This window comes from Peromyscus leucopus, chromosome 16_21 (assembly GCF_004664715.2).
Source record: "Peromyscus leucopus breed LL Stock chromosome 16_21, UCI_PerLeu_2.1, whole genome shotgun sequence".
Lineage (NCBI taxonomy): Eukaryota > Metazoa > Chordata > Mammalia > Rodentia > Cricetidae > Peromyscus > Peromyscus leucopus.
The window spans coordinates 72,335,567-72,360,272 of record NC_051084.1 but is presented as its reverse complement, the minus strand read 5'-3'; the positions used below and the strand labels follow the sequence as shown (position 1 = coordinate 72,360,272).

General features: G+C 45.9%; 1 protein-coding gene across 19 annotated transcripts in view; it reads right to left on the bottom strand.

The window, feature by feature from the left end:
• Positions 1-7,344: 7,344 nt before the first annotated feature.
• Tbc1d5 (TBC1 domain family member 5) overlaps positions 7,345-24,706 on the bottom strand; it is a 451,848-nt gene continuing 434,486 nt past the window's right edge. For all 19 annotated transcript variants that reach the window (XM_037199956.1, XM_037199955.1, XM_037199959.1 and 16 more), the window contains 3 exons: positions 13,646-13,725; positions 12,237-12,380; positions 7,345-9,454 (listed from right to left, as the gene is read on the bottom strand). In XM_037199956.1, coding sequence (XP_037055851.1) covers positions 9,161-9,454; positions 12,237-12,380; positions 13,646-13,725 — 518 coding nt within the window. In that variant the 3' untranslated portion in view covers positions 7,345-9,160. The remainder of the gene's footprint in view (positions 9,455-12,236; positions 12,381-13,645; positions 13,726-24,706) is intronic.

The following is a 24,706-nucleotide window of genomic DNA, read 5'->3' as shown; positions in this document are numbered from 1 at the left end:
GGGCCCACTTTCCTGAGTCTGCAGCTGCTAAGGGGGAGGGTCAGTTCTCTCATCTCATCTGTGGCAGGTGGTAAGGGGCACAGGATAAGGGGCTGCTAAGTTAGTAGCTTTTATAAAATTAAGATTTTACAGTTTTATCCCTGTTAAGTTGGAGCCTTCAAAATTGAACTGAAGATTTAATCAAAGATCCTTTAGCATCAAATTATAACTGTAAACCACAAATACAGTCTACAGAGAGCCTTTCCGGATCCTTTCACAGTGTAACTTTATAGAATATCAGTTTGTTGTATGAGTCGGCTTATCCAAATAGCTACAGTGTAACAAAGTTAGCAAAAACAAAGAGGCTGGACATATATCCTCAAATCAGTTTCTGTCAGCCTGAATAGTCCTTAGGAATTTATAAGCCTTATGTATAAAAAAATACCTTATTCATCATACCTATGTCATTCCTTATCTAAAATGTTTTAGAAGCCTGGTGTTGACCAGTCAACAAAGACAGAAGTGGTCAGACATGCATCTCTAATCAGTTTTATAAACTGGGTAGACGATTATAACCTTAGGAGTTGATAAACCTTCAACAAACATAAGTTATTCCCTATCTAGAACTTTTATTCTTAGGACAAAAGTCATTGTACAAAAACCCATTCTAATCCAAAATATCTTGGAGACCTGCTGCTGCCTCCTCAGTCTAAAAAGGAGACACGATGAGCAGAGGACTCAGCGGACGAAGAGGTCCTACGGGAGCTGCCTTAGGTGGTTGATAACACGTGGGCATCTTATTCAAGATGGTGGTGAATTTAATTGGATGTAGTATCTTTTACCTTAGTAAGGATGGCTGTCAGCCACATGATTGCTTCCACCCAAGATGGCGGCAAGACACAAGGTTGCTCTTTACTCCAAGGTGAGTCCGTAAGCACACACCCATTTTTCATTTAAAAAAAATATTTTTTTCCTAAACAAGAGTTGAATCCAAGTTACATATAGCGTATGGTGTAGCAAATTAAGATAACCTATTTATAGATTTTTAACTATTAACTTATTGTTACAAGTTTTCAGCTAACTTTTTGCTAAAGATATTATGAAAGTTTTTAAACCATACCCAGTGAACTTACAAATCCTGAAATAGTTCGCAAAATAGTCTTACAAATCTTGACATAAAATTTATATTTTTGCAAAAGTTTTAGAGATATAAGAGAAAGAAGCAATTTAGAGTTAAATAAAGCCAAGAGAAGGAGTGTGAGATAAGAAGCCGTGGTTCCATTGGGAATAGTTCACTTCTTTTTTTTTTTTTCCCAGACAGGGTTTCTCTGTGTAGTTTTGGAGCCTGTCCTGGAACTCACTCTGTAGACCAGGCTGGCCTCGAACTCTCAGAGATCCGCCTGCCTCTGCCTCCTGAGTGCTGGGATTAAAGGTGTGCGCCCCCACCACCAGGCAGGGATAGTTCACTTTTTAAAGCTGTAACACTCACAGTGCCTTCCCTGGACTCTTCTGTTTTGCTCTCCTCCTGTCAGAGGCGGTCAGGCGGCCTGAGCCAAGACAGATTTTGGAGGAAGCTTTTGAACAGGCTTGCTCTGGGCTCGAGAGGAAGGGCCATAACCCAACTCCAGCATTAAACAATTTTAATATCATCCACACCCAAAAGTCATCTGAATCTCTGTAGGACTGATCCAGTGGTCAGAGGGAGGAAGCAGAGCTCCAGACAGCAAGGGAGGCAGGACAAGAGCAGGCAAAGGAGGTGCAGAGACAGGAGATTTTTGAGGATGGGGAGCAGACACAGCTTAGAGATTTGGGGACCAGTTGATTGTGAAGTGACAGAAGTTGTTACAATCCGTACGAATTTGGAAATTGATTGTGCCTTCATTGGTCACTGAGCTGTACTGAGGCCGACCTGTTTGATGTAAGATGCCCAATGGACTCTCAGAGTCCGAGGAGGAAAGAGATTAGAGAAGGCAGGTGCAGGTGACTGGGAAGACCCCACGGTTAGAGACACGAGCCAGAGGAGAGACTTAGGGAAAAGGGTCACAAAGGGGAACTCCACCAGAGGGAGGGGTCCAACAGCTTAGGGGCCCAGGAGGGTGCAGAGAAGTGCGTGATGTACCTGTGGGACTTACCTAGCAAGCTGACAGGAGGGACAGAGGCAGAGGCAGGGCAGGCAGCTCCTGGGGGAGGGTGAGGAAGTTCCAGGAGGGAGCTGAGAGCACCAGGAGCAGAGTAGATGACAGGCAAGAGACAGAGCAAGCTCCAAGAGTGGGCTGAGAATGTGGGGAGGGGGAAACGGGAGGAAGTGTTCTGGTGATAAGAACTTCAATCCAGGCCCAAGCAGACCAAGAGACTTGTCAGAGAAGTGTCCCAAATCCCAAAGGAGGGGTGTCCTGTCCCATGTGACAGGTGCCCAGTAGGGCAAGAAAAGCCACCCGGCGCATTGGTAGGACTTTTGTAGGAGTAGGCTCCAGGAGCCAGCAGACAAGAGCAGGTAGGTCCAAGGTGACACAGGAGCCAGGACAGAGACAGAGCCTTTCCAGGTGATGGGTGCCCAGGAGTCAGAGGCCAAGAGGTGCCCTGAGTCAGTAGAAAAGTAGGAGTAGCTGAAGAGGTGGACTCTGGAGTCTGTAGTCAAATATGGTGGGTGGCAGAAGCCAGCAGAAACAAATGATCCATACATACCTTAGGAGATCTAACTCAGCTGCTTGATTCAGTTAGGAGAGGTTGGGTCCCTTGGAAAGGGGTCCATTTGTGCTTCTCCTGGATTTTGGCACCAGAGGCATAAGCTGGCACCATGACCATGCCATGGTATGTTTAAGGTTTTAGATATAAGAGAGAACAGCCAGAGGCATCTGGAAGAGTCCAGAGAGAGAAAATAGACTGAACATGGCCAGAACACTGGACCTGGACATGAGTGATCAGAAAAGCAGAGAGTGAGAATGAATATAGCTAAAATAACAAGGTTATAAGAATGATGAGTAGCTGGGGGGAAGAGACGTCCATGAGCTGGAGGGTAGGGAAGGTGAGAAGAGACATTTGTCCCTTCTGCCTTTTGAAATCCGATGAAATGGAGTTTCTTTTGGATCTGACAGTAACCAATAGCATTGGGAACAGTCTAATGTTTGGGGACATCTATGGGATCCTTTGGGCCAATAATTCAAAAATATGCAACCCATTCCTGACCCTGATTTTTCTTGGTAGCATATGATGGGACTGGGGAAGGGAAACAGAATATAGTATTCAAAACGGAGAAACGGGAAACTAGAATAAAAGGATTAGTTAGGGAAACGAGAGGGAATGTGGGGACAGCTGACACTAACAGCCTTTTGAAAAGCCATATGGAAATCTACTGCTGTGGAAGATTCCTAAAACATATGCATGTATAAAGAGAATCTAAATGGAATCTCCACATGAGGGGACAACTTCCTCATTTTCATGGTGGGTGGAGAGGCTTGGTGGTGGAGGATGGCCACTGTTTCCTGGCTCTGAAATCTGCACTCTGCATGCTGCTGTCCTCAGATCAGCTCACAGGAGAGAAGTATGGCTGTTGCTTGGCCACCTCTAGGTGACCCTGTGGTCAGCTCTCTGCAGGGCCTGCCACAGGCTTCCTTTGAATCTCTGAGAAACAGAATTCTGAGAAGCCAGCAGCTCCCACCCTGTCACAGTGCTATGCATTGCACATTTGCTAGCCTGGCACTTTGAGTCTTAATTTTTTCAAATGTTTTATTTTTACTTTATGTGCATTGGTGTTTACCTGCATGTATGTCTGTGTGAGCATGTCAGACACCTGGAGCAGGAGTTACAGACAGGTGTGAGCTGCCATGTGGGTGCTGGGAATTGAACCTGGAGCCTCTGGAAGGGCAGCTCTGAATTGCTGAGCCGTCTGTCCAGCACACTTGTCCCTCTTCAGTTGGCCAGTCAGAGGTCTGGGCTCCAGTGCTGGCTGTTGTGGATTAAAGCCCAGGAAGCTGCTGAGGTCATGCAGAGCCTTGAGCCCAGAAGCCATGCTATCCCAGGCTTCACCGGCCAGCTGTGGGCTTGAGGGCTAAGCACACTGTCCAAGACAGCCACACAGAACCCGCCCCGTGAGCTATGAGGGTGGCAACCAGATGTAATCCCACAGCTGCAGGGCTGGCAGTCCAAGCATCCCACCCCACAGATAGTGAAACGAGGCTTCAGTGACGTCCCTTCCCGTGTCCCTACCTGGGAGGGGGCTAGACACTGGTCCGTCGCAGGCCTCTGGCCTCCCTGTGCTCTTGCAGGAGCAGTGGAGTCCTACCCCACCACTGCTGCTGCTGTCCCGTTTGCTCATCTGCTGAGTGCTGCAGCTCACTGGGCAGACTGCAAGTTCCAAAAAGCTAGAGTCTCTAGCTCCAGGCAGTGCAGACACCTCAGATGCTCAATAAACAGGAGTGGCTAATGTGTAGGCCTCTTTTCAAGGAGGGCATGGGGTCTCCTGACTTCCTATGAGTACACAATGCAGCAGGAGGACAGGCTGAGAACGACCTGTGGCCTCAGGACAGGAGCTCAGAGATGAGCCACTAGTGTGGGCACAGGAGAAAGATAGCCCTACATAATTGCCCCTCCCCAGCTTAAAACCACCTCCACCAGCTGGTTTGCCTGTGACGTAACGGGGAAGGCATGGCGGTACACCTTTGTTCTGCAGGGTCTGCTGTGCTGTGTGCAACTTGGTTCTGGGACTCTGACTGGGGACGCACGGGAATTAGCAAAGTACAGACACACGGTAGCTGAAGATTTCCTGTGTCCCACCTGGCCTGCGGTTGGGACAAACCTTTCCCACCTACCAGTCCCTCCCGTAGTCACTCAGACCTAAGTAAACACACAGAGGCTTATGCTAATTAAAACTGCTTGGCCATTAGCTCAGGCTTACTACTGACTAGCTCTTACACTTAAAATCAACCCATTTCTGTTAATCTATATGTTGCCACGTGTTTCATGGCTTTACCTGTGTGCCATTACATGCTGCTCCCTGGACAGCAGGCTGGCATCTCCTGACTCAGCCTTCCTCTTCCCAGAATTCTTGTCTGCTTACCCTGCCTATACTTCCTGCCTGGCTACTGGCCAATCAGCGTTTTATTAGATCAGTGTACAAAAGCATTATCCCACAGCAACACACAGACACCCACATAGTAAAATTGGGAGTCTACCACTGCCCTACCTGGAGGCTGTGTGTTTATTAGGCACAGCACAGAGGGAGGGGTTATCTAGTCTCTGAAGGAGGCTTCTGTAGCTAAGCAGTGTTGGGCTGTAAACATCTTTGCATACACTGGCCAATCAACCATATCATTTGTAGTTGGACTCAGGAGGAAGGCTTTGCCATTCCTCTGAGCCTCACTGGGGTAAGGCCGTGAGTGGGGCTGAGGCCTTGGAGTTCTCGACCTGCAGCATCTATGTCAGCGAGACACATTCAGTCAGGACTTGGCTCACTCATAGCAAAGTGAAACCAGAGTGTGAGATTTTAGGATGCAGTGTGGGTGGAGCTGGATGGAGTCTCCTAAGGGCTGCCTGCCGGGCAGGGCTGGCACTTCTAAAGCAGACTTGGTAGCAGGGATCAAGCAGAGGAAGGGGGATGGGTGTGGCTTGGGTAGAACACACCAGGGTAGGAACATACTCTCTGGGGTAAAGAGGTTGCCTCCTCTTTTAGAGGAGGGGTGAACTGGAGACTGGGGGGAGAGGGGGGCTAAGGCCACTGGCCACAGGTAGCAGATAGGGACAAGGTCTTATTTATAGTTGGCTAACTGAAGGACAGGGAAGTTATGAATCCGACAGCAGGGCTTGGCTTGGCCGCTGAGTGGCTGTGGTTCAGGGTAGGAACAAGGAGGCAGGAGCTGGCTATGCCATGCTGAGGGCCAGGGACACTGTGGAAAGGTGAATGACCATCTCCGCATGGTCGTAATGGGTTGTAATTCTTTGGTAGGAAGATGGCACCCATTGCAGCCATTTTTTTTTTTTTATTTTCTGAGGCAGGGTTTCTCTGTGTAACAGTCTTGGCTGTTCTGGAACTTGCTCTGTAGCCCAGGCTGGCCTCAAACTCAGAGAAACGCCTGCCTCTGCCTCCAGAGTGCTGGGGTCAAAGGTGTGTGCCACCAGCTCCTCTCATTTTCTCAGGTAGAGAGCAGAGCTACGCAGGAGAAAGTTCCCGCAACGCTGGACAGCTGGGGACAAGGGCGAGGCACTTGTGGCACACACATGGCTATGATTAGCCAGAGAAGTTTGGGTCACCTGATCTAGTTCCTGTACCCCGTGATGGCTTGAAGCTGCTGGGACACACGATGATCACTGGCTGGGCCCCTGAAGCTGCCTGAGCCTATGCCAAGTGACTGCTCACTTGCTGGGCCCTCGGCTCCTCTAAACTACAGATGTCCCCTGCACTTTGTCCCTCCTGTGTCACTTAAGATGTAAAGTGCTCTGGCCGCCTCCCCCATCCCTACCCTGTGGCAAATCCTGTGCTGCAGGAGCCTGACATGGGCAGGGGCCCCCATATCAGGAGGTCTCCTCTGCAGTTCGCACTGTCAATGGGAGGGGGGACTTCTTCCTTCAGTGGCACTTCCAGAACCACTCACTTCACACCTGTCACACAAATGACTTGACCCCGCTGCTGACAAGGGCAGACAAGCATTGGGTATCTTGCAGGTAAGGTTGCCCACGCTGCAAAGGAAGGAAAGCAGGTGAGGTCAAGCCGTGGCCAGCAGCAGCCCTGCCTGGCCAGGCGCTTCCATGCTTGCCTGGCCTCAGAGCTAGGTTCCTGGAAGAAGTGGATGTTCTCCCAGTTCTAAATAGTCCTTATGAGGACACATCGAATGGGTCCCTCTACCAAAGGAGGAGGTGTCCTCATGAGCCCTCATGCTGGAACTCAAACTGATGTAGGGATGACAGTGGCCACAGGCGCTCCCACTCTGTCCTTCGGTGGTCACTCGGAGAACTTTTAAAAGCAAAAAGCAGCCTGCATGAGCAGCAGCAGGTCATGCTCGGAGATAGTTCTGCATCTGCTCAGCTCTCTGACACGGAAGGTGGCACTGGCAGGCTTGGCCAGCACAGCCCACCCTGTGCTGGTAGCCAGCCCTCCAAGGAGGCAGGTCACAGGGAGGTGGCTGTGTTCTAGAGTCCCACTCATGTGGCGGCATGGTCATTTCTTTTCAAGTTGTAGCGAGTGAGGAACAGCAGGTCATCTTTGGCAAACTAAGCCAGGAAGGTCCTGCGACCACGGCACACTCATAAGATAAGGCAAGGCTATAACCCTCTGTGTAGCACACAGTATGTTTGAACTCACAATTCTAATCTGATCAGAAAGGACTGCATGAAACACAGAGACATGTATAAAAAACTAGATGACAACAGGGCTTAATCTAAGCTTGGCGTATATATAAAACTGTATTTAGCTGCTATAATCAAAACATGAGCGATTAGAACTGATGATTACCACGTGGTTAAAGAAAAAGGTTCTATATATCCAGGATTTTAAAATGTGCAATTCGACAGAAGTACCTGATAAAATCACAGGGAAGGAATGCATTCTGCACCAGCAATGCAGGTAACAGAGAGGACGCAATGTTCAACCAGGAAGAACGGAGTCACTTAGAAAAGACCACACTCTCCATTCCTGTTTGTTCCAAGTAGAGAGTGGACTGACTGGGGACCACAGAAACATCTCAGTGTGAACCCAGGAGCTCTCATGTGGCACCCACACAAGCAGAGGATTCGGGGGGGGGGCATGACAGATAGGTTAGGGGCTATGAAATAAATGCCCATTCAAATGGTAAGGAATCAGCCTGTCACCTTCTTGGCCCCATGAATAGCTAGTAATACTCAGCTATGACCCTTATTCTCAAAGTAAAGGGAATGTTGGGGACAGTGCCCCAACTGGGACAGACATGGCCAGTACTGTCCCCGGGCTGGAGGGGTGAGTCAATATTCCTATCTTAGGTCTAAGGGTACCCTCAGGGGATGGATGTCCATCATGTGGTGGTCCTGGTTCTTACAGAGGATCTTTAGAGAGGACTAGGCAGAGGTCGGGGCAGAGCTCACCAGGCACTGGCTGAGCCTTGCTACCATGTGAGTCATGAGCCCTGCTATCGAGAACAGCTAAGGAGAAATCCTCACAGATGACTCGAGCATGGGGGAGCATCCTGACATTAGCACACCTGTCTGCAGAGAAAGACAGTGCTGGGGGGGGGGGCAATGCCCAGAGCTCTGCTGCCCTCGAAGCACAGGGACAGAAGGCGGATAGGACGGGCTGCCTCTGCCAACAATCCCCACTGTCGCCAGGACACCTGCTTGGGCACAGAAAGCCCTTCTCCTTGCAAGAAAGATGTGTTGTGCCTGACACAGCTCTGCACTCTGCCAACTGAGGAGGGGGTGTCACACCGATGCCAGCCCAGGCAGGGGCATGGGGCAGGAAGACCCAGTCTAGCAGTGGTGCCTGGGTGCAGTTTACAACTGAGGGCCCAGAGGGGAAAGGGGTGAGTAGGAGCTCTGCATCCTTCTGACACCTGGAATGTTCTTTAGTAAGCCTGCTCCCATAGAAGGGACTCCAAATCTAATTCCAAGTGGGGGTCTGGCTCTGGGTGGTGTGAATGTGGTTTTCCTTTGTGTTCATTGAACAGGCCGCTGGAGCTTCCAGCCACCCTGCTTCCTGGCTCTGGAGAGTCTAGAAGGTGAAATGCAGTTGCTCAGAGAGGAACAGAAGTGGCTGAAGTTTATCAACCCAGGGCCGGGAAACGAGCCCAGGCCGGGAGCCACTCACTCTCTGTTCTGCGGCCCTGAGTCTGTGGTTGGGCTTCTGAAGGCAAGAGTGAGGCTGCCTGCCAGATTTCCACAGGGTCAACAATTTTCCCGTGGCTGAAGCTTTGATAAAAGGGAGTCTTGAAAGCAGCCCTTCCTTAAGAGTGTAACTGACAGCTGCTGGGGAGGAGGGCCTGGAAGACGGCTGGCTCGGTTGTGGTCTGGTCTGACGGTGGGCACGGAGCTAGCCCTAACTCAGAGCAAGGGTCACAGGGTCAGAAGGGCCTGGAAAGGTCTGTCTGCACTTATGGTGAACACAGCGCATTGAAAGAGGAAACCTCTTTCCAAAGGGTTCCAAAGGGTTGTGCCAATGCCAAATGCATGCCGGGAAAGAAACACTGGTTCAGCAGGGTCTCCACTAGTGGAGTCCCCGTGTTCAGATGTCCAAGGGGCTCACGATGGTAAAGCCAGAGTCCTTGCTGCTGTCGTCATCAGGGCTGGAGCTGGGGTTGCTGGAGGAAGCTGAGGCGGGGCCCATCAACGGGTCTGTGAACACCAGTGGGGAGCAGGCTGGGGCTCTGCTTTTCCCGGATGTGCTTCTGAGGGGGAGAAGAGGCTGCGACTGGCCTGCCAAGGCCCCCCTGGCACTGCGCCCCTCATCTTCTCTGGAAACCAGAATGAAGTCATCTGAGGCCCCTCCACCTGTACACCCTGGCAGCTCTGAAGAGGCCTGTGGAGTAAGACCAGGGAGATGGTGAGAGCAGGAACGGCCACACTGCGCAGGGGCCTGCGAGCAGGGTGGCTGTCTCGGCCAGGTGGCCATCTCACCCTGCACCCCATTTGGTTGTTCCATGGCTCTGACACTCTGACACGTGGTAGTGGTGTGGAGCCAGCACGGCCTTGCGAGCCTCTGAAACCAAACACTTGCTTCCCAAGAGACGGAAGTCAAGTTCCTGTTTGAAAAGCTGCAAGGAAAGGCGGTATCCGCGCTGCAGGGGGCAAGGCCCAGGAGCCAGTACCAAGCCAGGGCACCACCCTGGGAGCAGCCTCGAGGGAACCACTGTGAGCTTGAATCTCACATCTACGACACAGGGTGAGGGCTGCATCTCCTACTCTGCGGGCACAGTGTGGTGAGACGGCATGGGCAGACCCACAAAGCTGGCTTTTGAATGTGAGCTCCCACATCTGGAGTGATTTTACTGTCTCACAGCTAGCTAATCTTGGGTGCACATGTGAGGGTCTCCTGGAGCAATGCTGGTAACTGGTAAGTTCCAGCAATAAATAGTAAACCAAGAAAAATAAATCGGAAAATCATGAAAGGCAAAGTTCAGATGAAAAACACATAGCACTTTAGTCCACAATTATTTTTCCCTTTACAACATTTAAGTGGATTTTTATTGTTTTTAGCGGACAGTCACTAGTATCTATGGATACACGTAAAAGTTTGGGGTTAGCTGGGGTGTTGGCTCACACTTTCAATCCTAGCACTTGGAAAGTAGCTCGGTCTACATATTGAGACCCTGTCTGGAAATAATAAAGTTAGCTAGCAAAGCTATAATCTTGCCAAGATGATCCAGTATGCGGTAAGGACTCACTTTACCTCTGCATGCACTGCATGCAGACACAGGCTCTGCACCTGCCCCTCCACCACGAGGCAGAGACTGACCTTAGAGGGCTGACAGAGAACAAGCCTGCCTCCTATCAGCTGCTTCATCAGAAGATGAGACAAGGCCATGGGGCTCCTTTTAGTGCAAACCAGATAACCACAAGGAGCCTGGGTTGATCTCGGATGCAGCTGAGGAAGAAAATGCATGTCTACTAACTGTGGAGACATGCATTCTGTGCTGACTGCTAATGAGGCACCCCATCCATCAGAGAATGCAGCCTGTGCTTGACCAGCTTCTCAAAGCAGGGTTAGGGGCACCTTGAGGCTCTCCGGCACTTAAGAAACCTGGTGGGGAGGATAGGTTTGTACAGGGCTCTTGAGCAACAGGAGAAGCTGTGCAGAGCATCTGCCGTTCCTAATCCCTATCAACTTTCCTGGGACAGAAAGTACTCCATAGTTCTGGATTTAAAGGACACTTTCTTTCTGCATCCTGCTGGGTCCTGGGTGTAGCAGGAATATTAAAAGTTCTTATTAATAAAATCAAACCTGAGGCGAGTTATTGGGGTCCATGCTGGTAGATCAGAGAGACAGAACAAGCCACAGCTATCTCACCTCACCAGTTCCTCAGCTGGTCTTGTCTCCTCAGACTGGAGGCCTCTGAGTCCTCATCCGGAATGGCTCTCAGCTGAATTGCTGCTAGAAGCCTGAATGTTTAACCAGCCGAATGCTTAACCAGCCAAATGCTTCTAGTTTCTCGTCCTCACGCCTTATATATCTTTTTGCTTTCTACCACCACTCCCTGGGATTAAAGGCTGGCTTTCTGGGATTAAAGGCGTGTGTCACCTTGCTTGGCTATTTCCAAAGTGGCCTTGAACTCACAGAGATCCAGAGGGATTTCTATCTCTGGAATGCTAGGATTAAAGGTGTGAGTGCCACCATTTTCTAGCCTTTGTATCTAGTGGCTGTCTGTTCTCTGACCCCAGATAAATTTATTAGAGTACACAATATTTTGGTGAACACAATACCACCACACCTGGGAATTGTTGATTTTAAATGAGCAGATAGACACAACAAAACAGCACTTGAAGACAGTGCTTCCACAGGGCTCTAAACATTCCAGGACCATTTTTAGAGAGATCCTGGGCAAAGACTTGAGGAGAATTAAGTCTGCCACAATATGTAGATAATAATATACTAACTGCAAGCCTGTCAATGGGGTTCAGATAAAAACATCTAGAAGGCTTTACATTTCTTGGCTTGAAAGCTACAAAGTCTCCAAGGAAAAAGTGCAGGAGTCCAAAGACACAAGAACAAGCTTTAGAACATCTCCAGGACAAAAGCCTTCACCCAGACAAGTGCTGACAATTTGTCAGCTAGTTTCTGAAAACCTGGAAACAGCCGGGAGAATTCCTGGGCATGGCTAGTTTCCATTCTACTTGGGTTCTCAAATCTTAGTTAATCCTAAACCCCCACATATGGTAAGCTGCAGGGAAAAGAGATTGATTTCTTTTAATGGGACAGACAGTGTAATCAAGCTTATGAAGCTTAAGGAGCTAAATGCTATTGCTTTAGGTCTGCCAGACCTAAATATGTGATGTGATTTATATCGTCACGAAAGACAAGGGGTCACAGTGGGTGTGTTAACTCTGATGCTCTGTCCTCTAAGAAGAGTGAGGGTCAGTTTCTGTAAACAATTTTATATTGTGTCCCAAGGATGGACATCATGCTTAATCAAAGGTTAAAAAACCCCAAACAATAGCAACAAAACCCTTGACTATGGGCAGCCACTGACGGGGAGCACCCACTAGCTCTCTCTCTTTGACAGGACTGTCCTTCCCAACTTTGAGGAACTTCCTTTAATTTCATGAAAGCTCATTCTCATAAGCATTCATCAAGACTCCTGTACCTGCTTGGTGGCCCCAGGAACTGGGTTGCTCTGGTTCTGGCCACTGGAGCAGTAGTGGTCATCGGCAATGGTAATCTGCTCATTCTCCTCAGCCTCCAGCTGGCTCTGGTTGAAGCGCAGGGAACCTTTCAGAATGTCTTTGATCTATTTTCAAAGGAGAGGAAAATAACAAAAAGATGAACGAGTTTGTAGCTAAGTGCTGGGTAGCATCACATACATTTGAAGTAAACTAGTCATTGACCTGTTTTTCCTACTGTAATTCCTTTCTAGAAGTCTAGAGCACAAGGAGAACTTGTAGAAAGAATAGGTCCTAAGCTTTACGCTGTGTGCTAGCCTGAATAGTATGCTGAAATCTCTTGCCTTCTTGAGCAAGACACCTTGCAGAGGAGTTAATGGGAATCAACCCTTTGTCCAGACTGCCCATGCCATGGACTCTGCTGCTCTGCTCATCAGATCAACTGTGCTGCATCATAGTACTTTCACACAGTAGCCAAGTCTTATACAACAGCACCCCATCCCCCACCTTCCTTCATCACGGACGACTGCACCTTGACATCTCTGTAGGAGGAGAGCACAGGCAGTGAGTTTGAGAGAGGGCACACAACCCTCACTATATATATAATGCTGTTACAGTCACTCTCTTCTCAGTTGCTCTTGTGATCCCTCACCATGTCTAATCGCTAAACCTTAGTTTAGGTCAGTTATGTGTAGGGAAAAATATAGTACATAGACAATGCAGTAAAACCTGTGATTTTAGGCATTTAGGGAAGGGTCTTGGGATACCCCATGGATGAAGTGGAGAATACTGGAGTATGAATGTTAACATCACACTGTAAGAAATGAACCATTGGTGAAAATCCAACCGTTTCAAAGTTATAAAGATGTGACCCTGTTCAGGTCCCCACTGTGCTGATTATGCGGTGGGAAGTGCCATCTGCGCAGCTGCACAGCCAGAAAGTGGTTCCACTCCCGCCGCTGCCTGTTCAGATAGTAACGTGCTCCTTTTCACTGACACTGCATCTTGCTTAGACCTGCCAGGGGCAGGTAAATTGGGCTCTTGAGGCCCATTGAAAGTAATGACTATCATCTGTGCTTCCAACAGCATCCATGTATTTGTAAATAAATGACCAAACCTTATGTTGAGGTAAGGTGCAAATGCAATGGGTCTTGTAGGAAGAGGAAGTAGGGGCAGCTGATGGGGAGATGGAAAACCATTTGGGCTACAAGCCAGTGAGACAGAGTCCCCAGGAGTAAGGAGCCTGAGGAGGCACAGACTCAGAAGGAACTCTACCTGGCCTGATATCAGTGAATGGCTCTTTATGGTCCTATATACTGTAAGGTAATCATCCCAGAGTAGGCACAATGCTGGCCCTTGGAATACACACATGGTATCACAGTCATGAACATACCTGCTTTAACCCTGCCAAGGAAACCAGAATTTGATCTTCTTTTTCCAAATTCTCTTGTAATACCACATCTTGAATATTTACTGAAAATAGAAAAGCAACATTTTATAACAAACGCTCTGTCTACAACTTACATGTTGCCACACAGCTTTAGAGCTCTCCCACTAAGGGTGCTCTGCAGACTGCAGCTGGTGGCAGGAAGCACAGCACTGTGTCCGGCAAGCATAGCCTACACGCAGGCTCCCCCTGCACTTCCTCCATGTGCTGAAATCACAGGTGCTGTTCAACTCCGGTGAGACACTGGGGAGCCTCTCACTGACTTGTGCTTTGGCCCTTGTCCCGTTTCTATGAGGAAAAGTTCTTCCTTGGGCTTTCTTCACCACCTCATACCTCAATGGCCCTTAGCTTGTTTCCTTCTAAAGATCAGGTCCTCCTGATATTAATTAAAATTAATAAATAGGTTGTCTCTGGTGATTTGTAAGAATAAATCATGCTGCCAATTCAATGGAGTATTAATAGTAAGAGGGCAAACTCATGGCATCAAGACCTTAGATACCAATGCCTGTGGAGCTAACTTGTTTTAACCTAGTGTCTTTAAAGGAGAATGTTTCTGTTCTCTAGGGAGACCTAAGGGACCAGCCAAAATAGTGCTGATTATCACTGATACTCAGCACCTGCTGACATATTGCAGTGCGATGTACAGTATTGTGGTGGTGGGGGAGAAGATACAATTAAAACACATTTTGGGCTGGAGAGGTGGCTCAGAGGTTAAGAGCACTGGCTGCTCTTCCAGAGGACCTGAGTTCAATTCCCAGCAACCACATGGTGGCTCACAACCATCCAATACGAAATCTGGTGCCCTCTTCTGGCCTTCAGGCATACAGACAGAACACTGTATACATAGTAAATAAATCTTAAAAAAAAACAACAACATACATTTCATACAAGATGCTGCTAGGCAGACCAGTTTTGAGGCTCACTTTAAATAAGTTCCATAATCTTTACACCTTTTAAGTTCTCTCACTACCATGGCCTTAGAAGATACCCAACTTATAATTCTTGAAACATTATATTCTTCCCTTGAGACCTGCCTGAGGAACATATGGCCCATGTGGGCCTCCCTTCTTGTACCCTTTCTGTTACCCCCTCACACCACTAACCCTATTTACCTCACACTAAAAGTCCTTAGCCACCATTCCTAGACAAGCAGTCCAGACTCCCAGCACCAACCCTATCCTGCTCTGTATTTCATACATCCCTGCTGTCCATACTTAGCCTCTTCAGTAGGCAGACACTAGGCCCATGCCACTAATTCCACTCATCCCTGCAACCTGTAGGCTCACCCTCCATAGGAAGAGGCACCAGACCCCACAGCAGCATTCTACTCACCCTCATGACCTGCCCTAGCGACACATGCTTCATGCCTGCCTTTTAAAGCTCTTTCTGGCACCCCTGTTCAGGTAGGAAGGCCTAACTCATACTGATAATTCCATCCACCCCGGCTCAGTGACCTTATCCCTCCCCATCTCTAGGCAGGGAATCTAGACTCTTTTTACCAAATGAACCCATGCCACTGCCCTGCTGCCCACACTTGGCTTCTTTTCTAGCTAGACAATAGATTCATACTCTCAACTCCACCTATTCCCAAGACCTGAGTACCACCCTTTTCCAGAAAGGTTCACAAGATGTGTACCCCAGTGTGTTGCCAGAGGAACATGTGTCCTGTGTGTCTTCTGGTTGTAGAGTATCAATTAAAGATGTGTTACATTTATTTATGCTGTGGAACATTTGTTTAATGATGCAAGGATGTGTTGCATTCTTTTATGTTGCATTTGTTTAACTCTGTGAAGCTCTGTTACTTTGCCTGCCTAAAACACTTGATTAGTCTAATAAAGAGCTAAATGGCCAACAGCAAGGCAGGAGAAAGGATAGGTGGGGCTGACAGGCAGAGAGAATAAATAGGAGGAGCAATCTGGAAAACCAGATCTAGGAGCAAAAGAAGGAGAAGGAGAGGAGGACTTGAGGGGCGGCCACTCAGCTTACACAGAGTAAGAAGTAAGAAAGGTATATAGAAATAGAAAAAGACAAAGGCCTAGAGGCAAAAGGTGGCTGGGATAAGTTAAGAAAGCTGGCCAGAAACAAGCCAAGCTAAGGCCGTAATAATAAGTCTCCATGTGTATTTATTTGGGAGCTGGGTGGCAGGCCTCCAAAGAGCCAAAGAGTAAAAGAATTAAAAAACAAAACAAAACAAAACAAAACAAAACAAAAAAACAACCAACAACATCTTCCACCACTTCCCTGACTTTCTTCCTCAGACAGGGATCCTAGACTTGCACTGCTAACTCACCAGCACCCCGTACCTGAGGGGAAGTTCTGAGCATTCCCCCTGGACTTCTGAAGACTGGCTGTGAGAATCTTATGGATTTATGGAAGGTCTCCTGGGCTTAGAGACATAACTTAGCTCATGCTGAGACTGCACTCAAACATCAACACGGCTTTGCCCAGAGAGTGAACCTAAAGTCCCATACAGCTGGTCAACCTGACAAATTGGGGCAATAGGAAATACACTCAACAAAATACAGATAAGTTTTCCATACTAAGAAACAGAACTGATGATCTAGCTCCAGATGCCTAGGTGCCATCTTAAATATATAATAATGAATAACCAAAGGAAGACTATCCCCAAAATTAGTATTCTCATAGTAATGTCCCCTGAAAAAAGCAACTTTGAGGATGCATAAGACAATGAATTTGGAATAACAATAATAAACATGATCCAATAACTCAAAGAGAATATGAATTAATGCTTGAATTAAGACCACGGAAACATAAACGTTTAATGAAATAATGAAAACGATACAAGATATGAAAGTAGACTATAATAAAGGAAGAGAATCTCTGAAGACAAGCCAAAATGAAAAAACTTGAAAAATTCAGGAATCAAAAAATCAAGCAAACAAAACAAAAATCAGAAGGAAGCCTCACCAATAGACTGGATCAAGTGGGACAGAGACTATCCAGTCTTAAGGGCAGAGGAATTGGCTCATTCAGTCAAAAAAAAAAATGTCAAAACAAAACAAAGGCCAACAACAGCAACAAACAAACAAACCAACAAGAAGAAAAGATGCAGGAACTCTGGAACTTTATATAAAAAAGCCACATCCATGATGAACAGTTATGGCAGAAGGAGAAGTGGTCCAGGCCAACAAGACCAACAGAAAGCTTCCCTAATCTAAGCAGAGGTGCCTGTCAAGCTCCAAGAGGCTTACAGAAATCCCAACCATGACACAGGGCCAGAAAAGAAACTCCCTGTGTCATGTAATAGCCCAAACACTGATGCACAAAACCGAGGAAGGATATTGAAAACAGCAAGAGATTAAGATAGCTCACAATCAAAGGCAGGTCCTTCAGAATCATAGCAGATTTTCCATCGGAGACATTGAAAACCAGAAGACAATGGACTGAAGTTTTACAAATTATGAAAGACCACAGATTCCAAAACAGAACATTATGCCTAGTAAAACAATCAGTCAGCCACAATAGAAGGAGAAAGGAAATTTTGTATGATAAAAACAGATTTGAGGAATTTATGACCACTAACCTACCTCTACACAAGCTACTAGGAGTGCATATGTCTGAAAAGAAGGTTAAACACACACAAGGAACAAGTAATTCTGGAACACTAAATCAAGAGAGGTCTAGTAGGGTTGGAGAGATGGCTTAATGTGGAGATGGCTGCTCTTTCGGGGACCTGGATTCAATTCCTAGCACCCACATGGCAGCTCCTCTGTAGGTACCACACACATGTGGTGCAGAGACATGGATACAAGCAAAACACTCATATGTATAAAATAAAAATAAATACATCTTTACAAAAGAGGTCTAACTGAAAACTACAAAAAAAATTATTACACATTATTAAAAACTTAATGTGAATCATTTTAACCCACCAAGAAACAGAAACATATTAATTGCTTGGGCCAGAAAATATGATTTTATTTTTTTGTTTTGCTACCTCCAAGAAATACATCTTATGACCTACACCTATACCACCTTAGGGTAAAAAGATGAAAAAAAAGTATTCCAAGAAAATGGAACCAAAAACCAAGCAGGTGTATCTGACAAAACAGACTTCAAAACTAGTCAGAAAAGGTAAGGAAGAACTCATTATATTCAGTTAAGGAAAATCCAGGAACAGGATATTATAATACTAAACATATATACACCAAATACAGGAGGACCCAATTTCATAAAAGAAACATTATTAGACTTAAAACCACAGATGGCAAAACCATAGTAATAGTGGGTGATTTCAATAGACAGGTCACCTGGAAATAAACTAAATAGAGAAACTCTGAATTAAATGACTCATAAGTAAAATGGACCTAAGAGGTTATCTATATAAAATCTTCCCTGCAACATTAAAGAATATATATTCTCAGTACCTCACAGGACTTTCTCTAAAATGGACCACATATCAGAACACAAAACAAGACTTAACAGATATAGTAAAGTTGAGATCAGACCCTGCACTGCATCAGACCACCATGCAATAAAACTGAATATTAGCAATATTAGGAAAGTACACCAACTCATGGAAGCTAAACACACCACTAAATCAATACTGCATGAGGGAAGAAATCAAGAAAAAAATTAAAAATTCCTAGAACTGAATGAAAACGAAAACACAACACACTCAAACTGATGAGACCAAATGAAGGCAGTTCTAAGAGGGGAGGCTACAGCACCAGGTGCCTACATAAAGTACTTGAGACCTCAATTTAATAACTTAATGATTAATAACAATTCGACGCCTCAGGAAAACAAGAACAACCAATACCCCTTACCACACAATCTCATTGCAATTTTCTACGCTGTGCTTGGTCGATGTCCCTGGGAACCCTGCTCTTTTCTGGGGGAAGGTGGAGGGGTGAATCTTGGGGAGAGAGGAGGTGGGGGATGTTGGGGGGGGCTGGGAGAAGTGGAGAGAAGGGAAACTGTTGTTGGTTGTATTGTATGAGAGAAGAATAAATAAAAAGAAAAATGAAATGATGAAATCTGCAGTTAAATGGAAACGATCATCCTGTATGAGCCAGTCCAGATACACAAGACAGATAGGGCATGCTCGCCCATTTCTTGATGCTAGCTTTGACACTTTGGACATTTGTGTTCCATCTGGAACACCAACAGAGGTTATGAAATTACTAAGGAGGGACTTTTAAGTGAGGGAAGACAGAACACACTGATATAAAGCGTTGAATAGGAATACTGGAGCAGGAAGCATTCCATTGAAGTGGGGAGCCAGGGGCAGGGTAAAGGAGGGAATATGGGAAGGATAACTAACACTAAAGACACTTTGAAAATGTCATGTGGAAAACCACTTACTACCACGGAACTTTCCTAAAACATATATACACAGACAATAAAAAGGAGTTAACAGGATGACAGCAGAGGCTGACAGATTAAAAAAGCACGGTGCCAGTCATGGCTGACTTCTCTCGGGATTGCTGGCTAGTGAGGTGCCATTGACTCCCAAACATCGAAGGCTGTTGCCTTTGCTTGTTTACCCTCCAGAACTTGATGGTAACACGGGAAAACCAAGTTGGAACTCATTTGGAAGCTTACTCTCTATCAGCAAGTTTTCACAATGTTAGAAAGTGTTATGCATGCTTTCAGAGTAGAAAAGTAATCATTAATCATGCCCAACTGCGAACCCTGCAAGCTACAATGATGACTCACCTGGAAAAACTGCCCACTGTTGCATTCATGGTATGAACACCATAGGAGTACCCAACTACTTTTTGATTGGATTTAAGTACTGCTCCCCAAGATGAAACCTACAGGTGAACCATTACTGGTCTAAGAACCTATAGCTAGATAGGACATTGGCCCTAGAGGAGAACGTACCATTATGATTCTATTAAATGGGCATAATATTAAACTTACTCCTAAAAACTCTCTCAACCCCGTCTGACATTTTTATTTGCAGTACATGGTGATTAATACAGAGACCCACAATTGGCCAAGATACAGAGAATAAGAGACTGAAGAATGCTTTGCTCTAAAGGAAATACATGTATTGAACAGCCTCTGAAGGCTCAGGGGTCATTGAGGAAGATGGTGTGGAAAGAGTGTAAGGGCCAGAGGTGCCAGGTGCCTACAGGGAGACAGTGCCCTCCGGACAGAAGGCAGCTGCATATGTCAACTCATCACAGCTGCAACAGCACACATCCAAGACACTGCAAGGTCAGGACAGACCAAATCTCAGCATGGAAGTGGAACTTGGGCACAAAACCCCACTACTAGGTGTGTAGCTATTGGCAATTGTTACCTGCTAGGAGAAGGAGAAATAGTGTTCCCTATGAGGAGTGTACCTTCTGGTAAGTCTAGTGGAAGACTACACACATCCGAGAATATTTGAGCAACACAAACTGGTCTTGAGTGAGTAAGGAAGAGGGGGTGTATCTGGGAGGAGTTGTGGGAGAGAGGGTGAATATGATCAAAACACAGTGTATACAATTCTCAAATAACTAAAACAAGTATTAAAAATATTGCATTGTTACGGGATATTTGATTGTACTATAAAAATCTGAGACTGTGAGGCTATATATATAGCATGGAGGTCCCTAGGACGACTGTGGCTTATAATAAATTTCAGTTTTACTCAATTATTGAAAAAAAATAGTCAAATGAATGGAAACACATGAACTATGAACCAAAGGCTGAGGGGGCCCCAGCTGGATCAGACCCTCTGAATAGGTGAGACAGTTGATTGGCTTGATCAGGTTGGGAGGCAACTAGGCAGTGGGACCGAGTCCTGTGCTCATTGCACGAGTTGGTTGTTTGAAACCTGGAGCTTATGCAGGGACACTTGGCTCAGTCTGGGAGGAAGGGACTGGACCTCCCTGGACTGAGTCTACCAGGTTGATTGCAGTCCTCGGGGGAGGACTTGTCCTGGAAGAGGTGGGAATGGAGGGTAGGTTGGGGGTAAGGGAAGGGGGTGGGAGGGGGGAGAATAGGGGAACCCATGGCTGATATGTAGAACTGAATGGTATTGTAAAATAAAATATATATTAAAAAAAAAAAGGAGAGAAAAAAAAGAAAAAAAATCTGAGACTGTGTTAATAAAATTAACTGTGGATCAGGGGGCAGAGCCAGAGACTAGTTGACAGAAATTAGCCTAGAGAACACAAAGGAGACAGGAAGATGGACAGAGAGACACAGGAAGGAGTAGGAAGCGACTTAGAGATTGATGGCCTTTTTTCTTTTTTGGTTTGGGATGGCTCTCTTGCTGCGTCTCCAGCCAAAAAGGAAGGTCAGCTGTTTGCTTCTCAGCGTCTCTGATCTAGCAGGTTTTCACCCCCACATCTGACTCCTGATTCTTTATTGGTAAATAGAACAACTTAGATAAAAACAACAGCATTCTTGTTCATTCAACAAGGTCGCGCCAGATCCTACTTGCATCAGTCGATTCCATGCTGGGCCTCTAAAGCCACCAGAATCAATGTGTTCTTGTTTGCTCAGTGTTCAGAGGCAGAAGCAGCATTCTTGCACTCCTGTACTGACAGCTCTGTCTACAATCTACACAAATCTTCGTTATGGCTTCTATTGCTGTGACCAAACACCATGATCAAAACTAGCTTGAGGAAGAAAGTGTTTGTTTCTACTGCCATATCATCAAAGGAAGTCAGGACAGAAACTCAAACAGGGCAGGAACCTGGAAGCAAGACCTGATGCAGAGGCCATGGAGGGGTGCTGTTTACTGGCTTGCTCCCCATGGCTTGCTCAGCCTGCTTTCTTATAGAATCCAGGACCACCAGCCCAGGGGTAGCACCACCCACAAATGGGCTGGAGCCTCCCACATCAATCTTTAATTAAGAAAATGTCCTACAGGTTTGCCTACAGCCTGATTATATGGAGGCATTGTCTCAACTGAGGTTTCCTCCTTTCAGATGACTCTAGCATAAAACTATCCAGCACACCATCCCTTCTCTTTGAGCAGCCTTTCAGCTCACTCATACAACAATGGCTCTCTAGTCATTCTCTAGTTAGAGATTTGGCACATCTTATGCACATGCATGCTTTGACATGACTGCATGTGTACCTAGCATGACATAATGAGACTTTCATGCTCAGGGCTCTTTCTAGCCTTGGGGATAATGCTTGATGCACTACAGGAAAAGAAAAAAATTTCTTGAGTAATGAACAAACACAGAAAAACACCCTTAGAGCTTGTATTTGTAAAACATTGTTATTTCAAATATGTTTAAAAAGTATCTTCAAAAAGGAGCAAGACAAAGACAGCCTAGAATCTGACAGTTTACTTGAATTTTCAGTAAGCCATGCTGGCAAGTGCTCTTATACACTGCAACAGCAAACAGCAAAGTTACTGAGAAAATTGACTGTAGCTCTTTGCTAATACAAAGTTTTGCTCCAAAACAAGAAAGCAAGCTGGAGCAATAGATAAATTAGAGAACAAATGTTTTTGGTTTTCTTAAGTGCCTATAACAATTTTGTTATCTCTCAGTTAAACAAACAAACCAAGCCACCAGGATCCACTCAACAAGACATTAACAGCTCACTGAAGGAAGTTGAGAACTGCTCCCAAAGTCTTTGGGAGGGATTCCAAGGCTACTTTTGCTTTTAGGACTGTGTATTTTAAGGCAGAGCTTTGAGAAGCTGGGTGGTTTGAAAGATACTGAACTGCAAGGAGGTGGGCTACGTTTCTCAGCACCCACTGGGTTATCAGAGCCAGCCAAGGACAACTCCTGGGCCTGAAAGCTTAGGCACTGGATGCAGGATTATCAGAGGAAATGCAGGTGGGGTGGGGTGGGGTAAACTGGCCCTCAGAAGCCATACCCACAGTGCAGGGGCTAGCAGAGAAAATCTACAGAGGCCACAGTGGGAGTGTGTGGAAGTCCACAAAGGTTTTCTAGTGAGACCTGAGCTTGCTTTACACAGCAGGGCCGCATTAGGGGATGGCTTGACCACGTGCATGGTCACCAGGTGTCTGGAATGGTTTGCACTTGGCTGTGCTGAGGGGAGGTCTTTTGCTCCACCCCTTAGCATTCCTTTAAAAGCCCTTTAGGAGAGACAGAAGGCGCAGGTGGGTTTTGACCAAGGCTCTCCTGAGGCTATCCTGCTTCTAATTGTCTCTCTCCTTTATATTTCTATCTACATATTCTTTATTTCTCCCTGCTCAAGGGTCCCTGGGATGGAAAACGTGGATGGCAGGCCCCTCAGAGATGGTGCCACTGAACAGGGACACAGGGACTTGGCAAAAGCTTGGGGAGAAAGCCCCATGAGAAGCAGTTGGACGAGTCCAGTTTTGTAGTGAAAATGAAGGTGGTTTTTTTTTTTTTTTTTTTTTTTTTTTTTTTTTATTCTTAGGAGGAAGAATGAGGGGCTGAAAGATGCCCTAGTGAGGTTGCAGGGTAGATATTTCTCTCTATCAAGGTTTCTTTATTTTTCTTTCTCTTTTAATATTCTATCTATTAAAATTAAGGGAAAAAATGTAAGACAGTATAGTAATATAGTGTAGAAAAAATTTAGAGTAAAGTATAGTAGGAATATTTGGAAGAAATTATAGACTAAGATAAGCAACAAGATGGAGGAACTATGTCCTTAATTTTCTAACTATGGGGCTATGAATGCAAATGGGGAAGAAATCAAGAGGAATCTATCAAAGAGGAGAGAATGGGAAGAAAAAGATTCCTGTGGGAAGCTTTTGGCCCCAGTGGCAGAGGGAAGAATTTTCCCTGAGGTAAATGCAAGTAAAAGAAAACTTTCAGTTTGTTGACATTGCCACTGTATGGAAACACTGTACCAAGAGAATTAGTTTCCTCTTGATCATGAAGTCAAAAGTAGAGAACAGAAATCTTGGGAAAACTTGGTAGTCTTTCTCTCTCAAAAACTGAAAGCTTTCTTGGGAAGAACTTAGCAATCTCTCTTTAAAAAAACCAAAAAGCCTTTCAGAACTTTTTAATCTCAGATCCTCTTTCTGTAAGAGCAAAAATTTAACTCACCTGGAGACAACCTCTATCAGCATGAAACATCACATGTAATTGCTTTAAGAAAAACAAAACAAACCTGTTGGAATATGGCAAATCTTCTCTGCTAGAAGCTATTATTAGAAAAACAATGGCTAGAGTTCCCTGACACTAGAGCCTGATGACAGTGTAGACAGAAAAATGGAGCAGGGACAGATTCCTCCTCAAAAGGTGCAGGACCTGGGAAAGCTGCTAGTTAAAATAAAATAAATAAAAAGGGCAGGGTCTAAGTTCCAAGTAGCAGCTGCAATGGCAGCATGGGAAAAGCTGAGGTAGATTCTGGGAAAGAAGCCCCTACCTCCAGAAGCAGTTAGTAGAGGATCGAAGGCGTGGCCTGAGACATCTGAAGCTCTGCATCTGAGGGGAAGGAACAAGACAAACATCTATCTGGGGAAAAAGTCTCTCTGAAAGGAATGTGAAAAGCTTTATCTTAAGTACTTTCATTTTCTCTCACTGACCTGGTAAGGTGGAAGAGCAAGCTTGGGGCACAAAAGGACCTGCTTGAATATGCACAAGCGGGTGGCTATAATCCAGTTCTGGGACATTATCAGGAAAGAAAAACACCTGTCATTGTCAGCTGAGGGAGAAAGAAATCTCTCAAGCTCCCGTAATAAAAAAGCAAAAATCCTTGACTCAAAAATCTGTTGAAAAAAGCAAAAGCAGGAAAACAAACCCTGTAAAGGAAACCGAAGTTTGATGGGACCTGAGAGGCATTATGGGGAAGGTAGTTTGTAGTAGTGTACCAATATAGAGAGAGGAGGTTGGGAAATGAAGTCTGAAACATAGTGATGCTATCGAGAAAGGCATCCTGGGAAATGTAGTGCACAGAAGCAAGACAGCATAGGCAAGTCAGTATGGAGAAAAGGCAGACAAACAGGAACAAACCTTTCAAATGCTCAACTTAAAACACTGCTTTTAAGAAAGCTTAGCTTTACTTCTCCCAAACTGATAACAGAAAAACAGCCTGCAATAGGTGATTCTTTTGCAGGTCTAATGGAGGAATGGGGAGGCATAT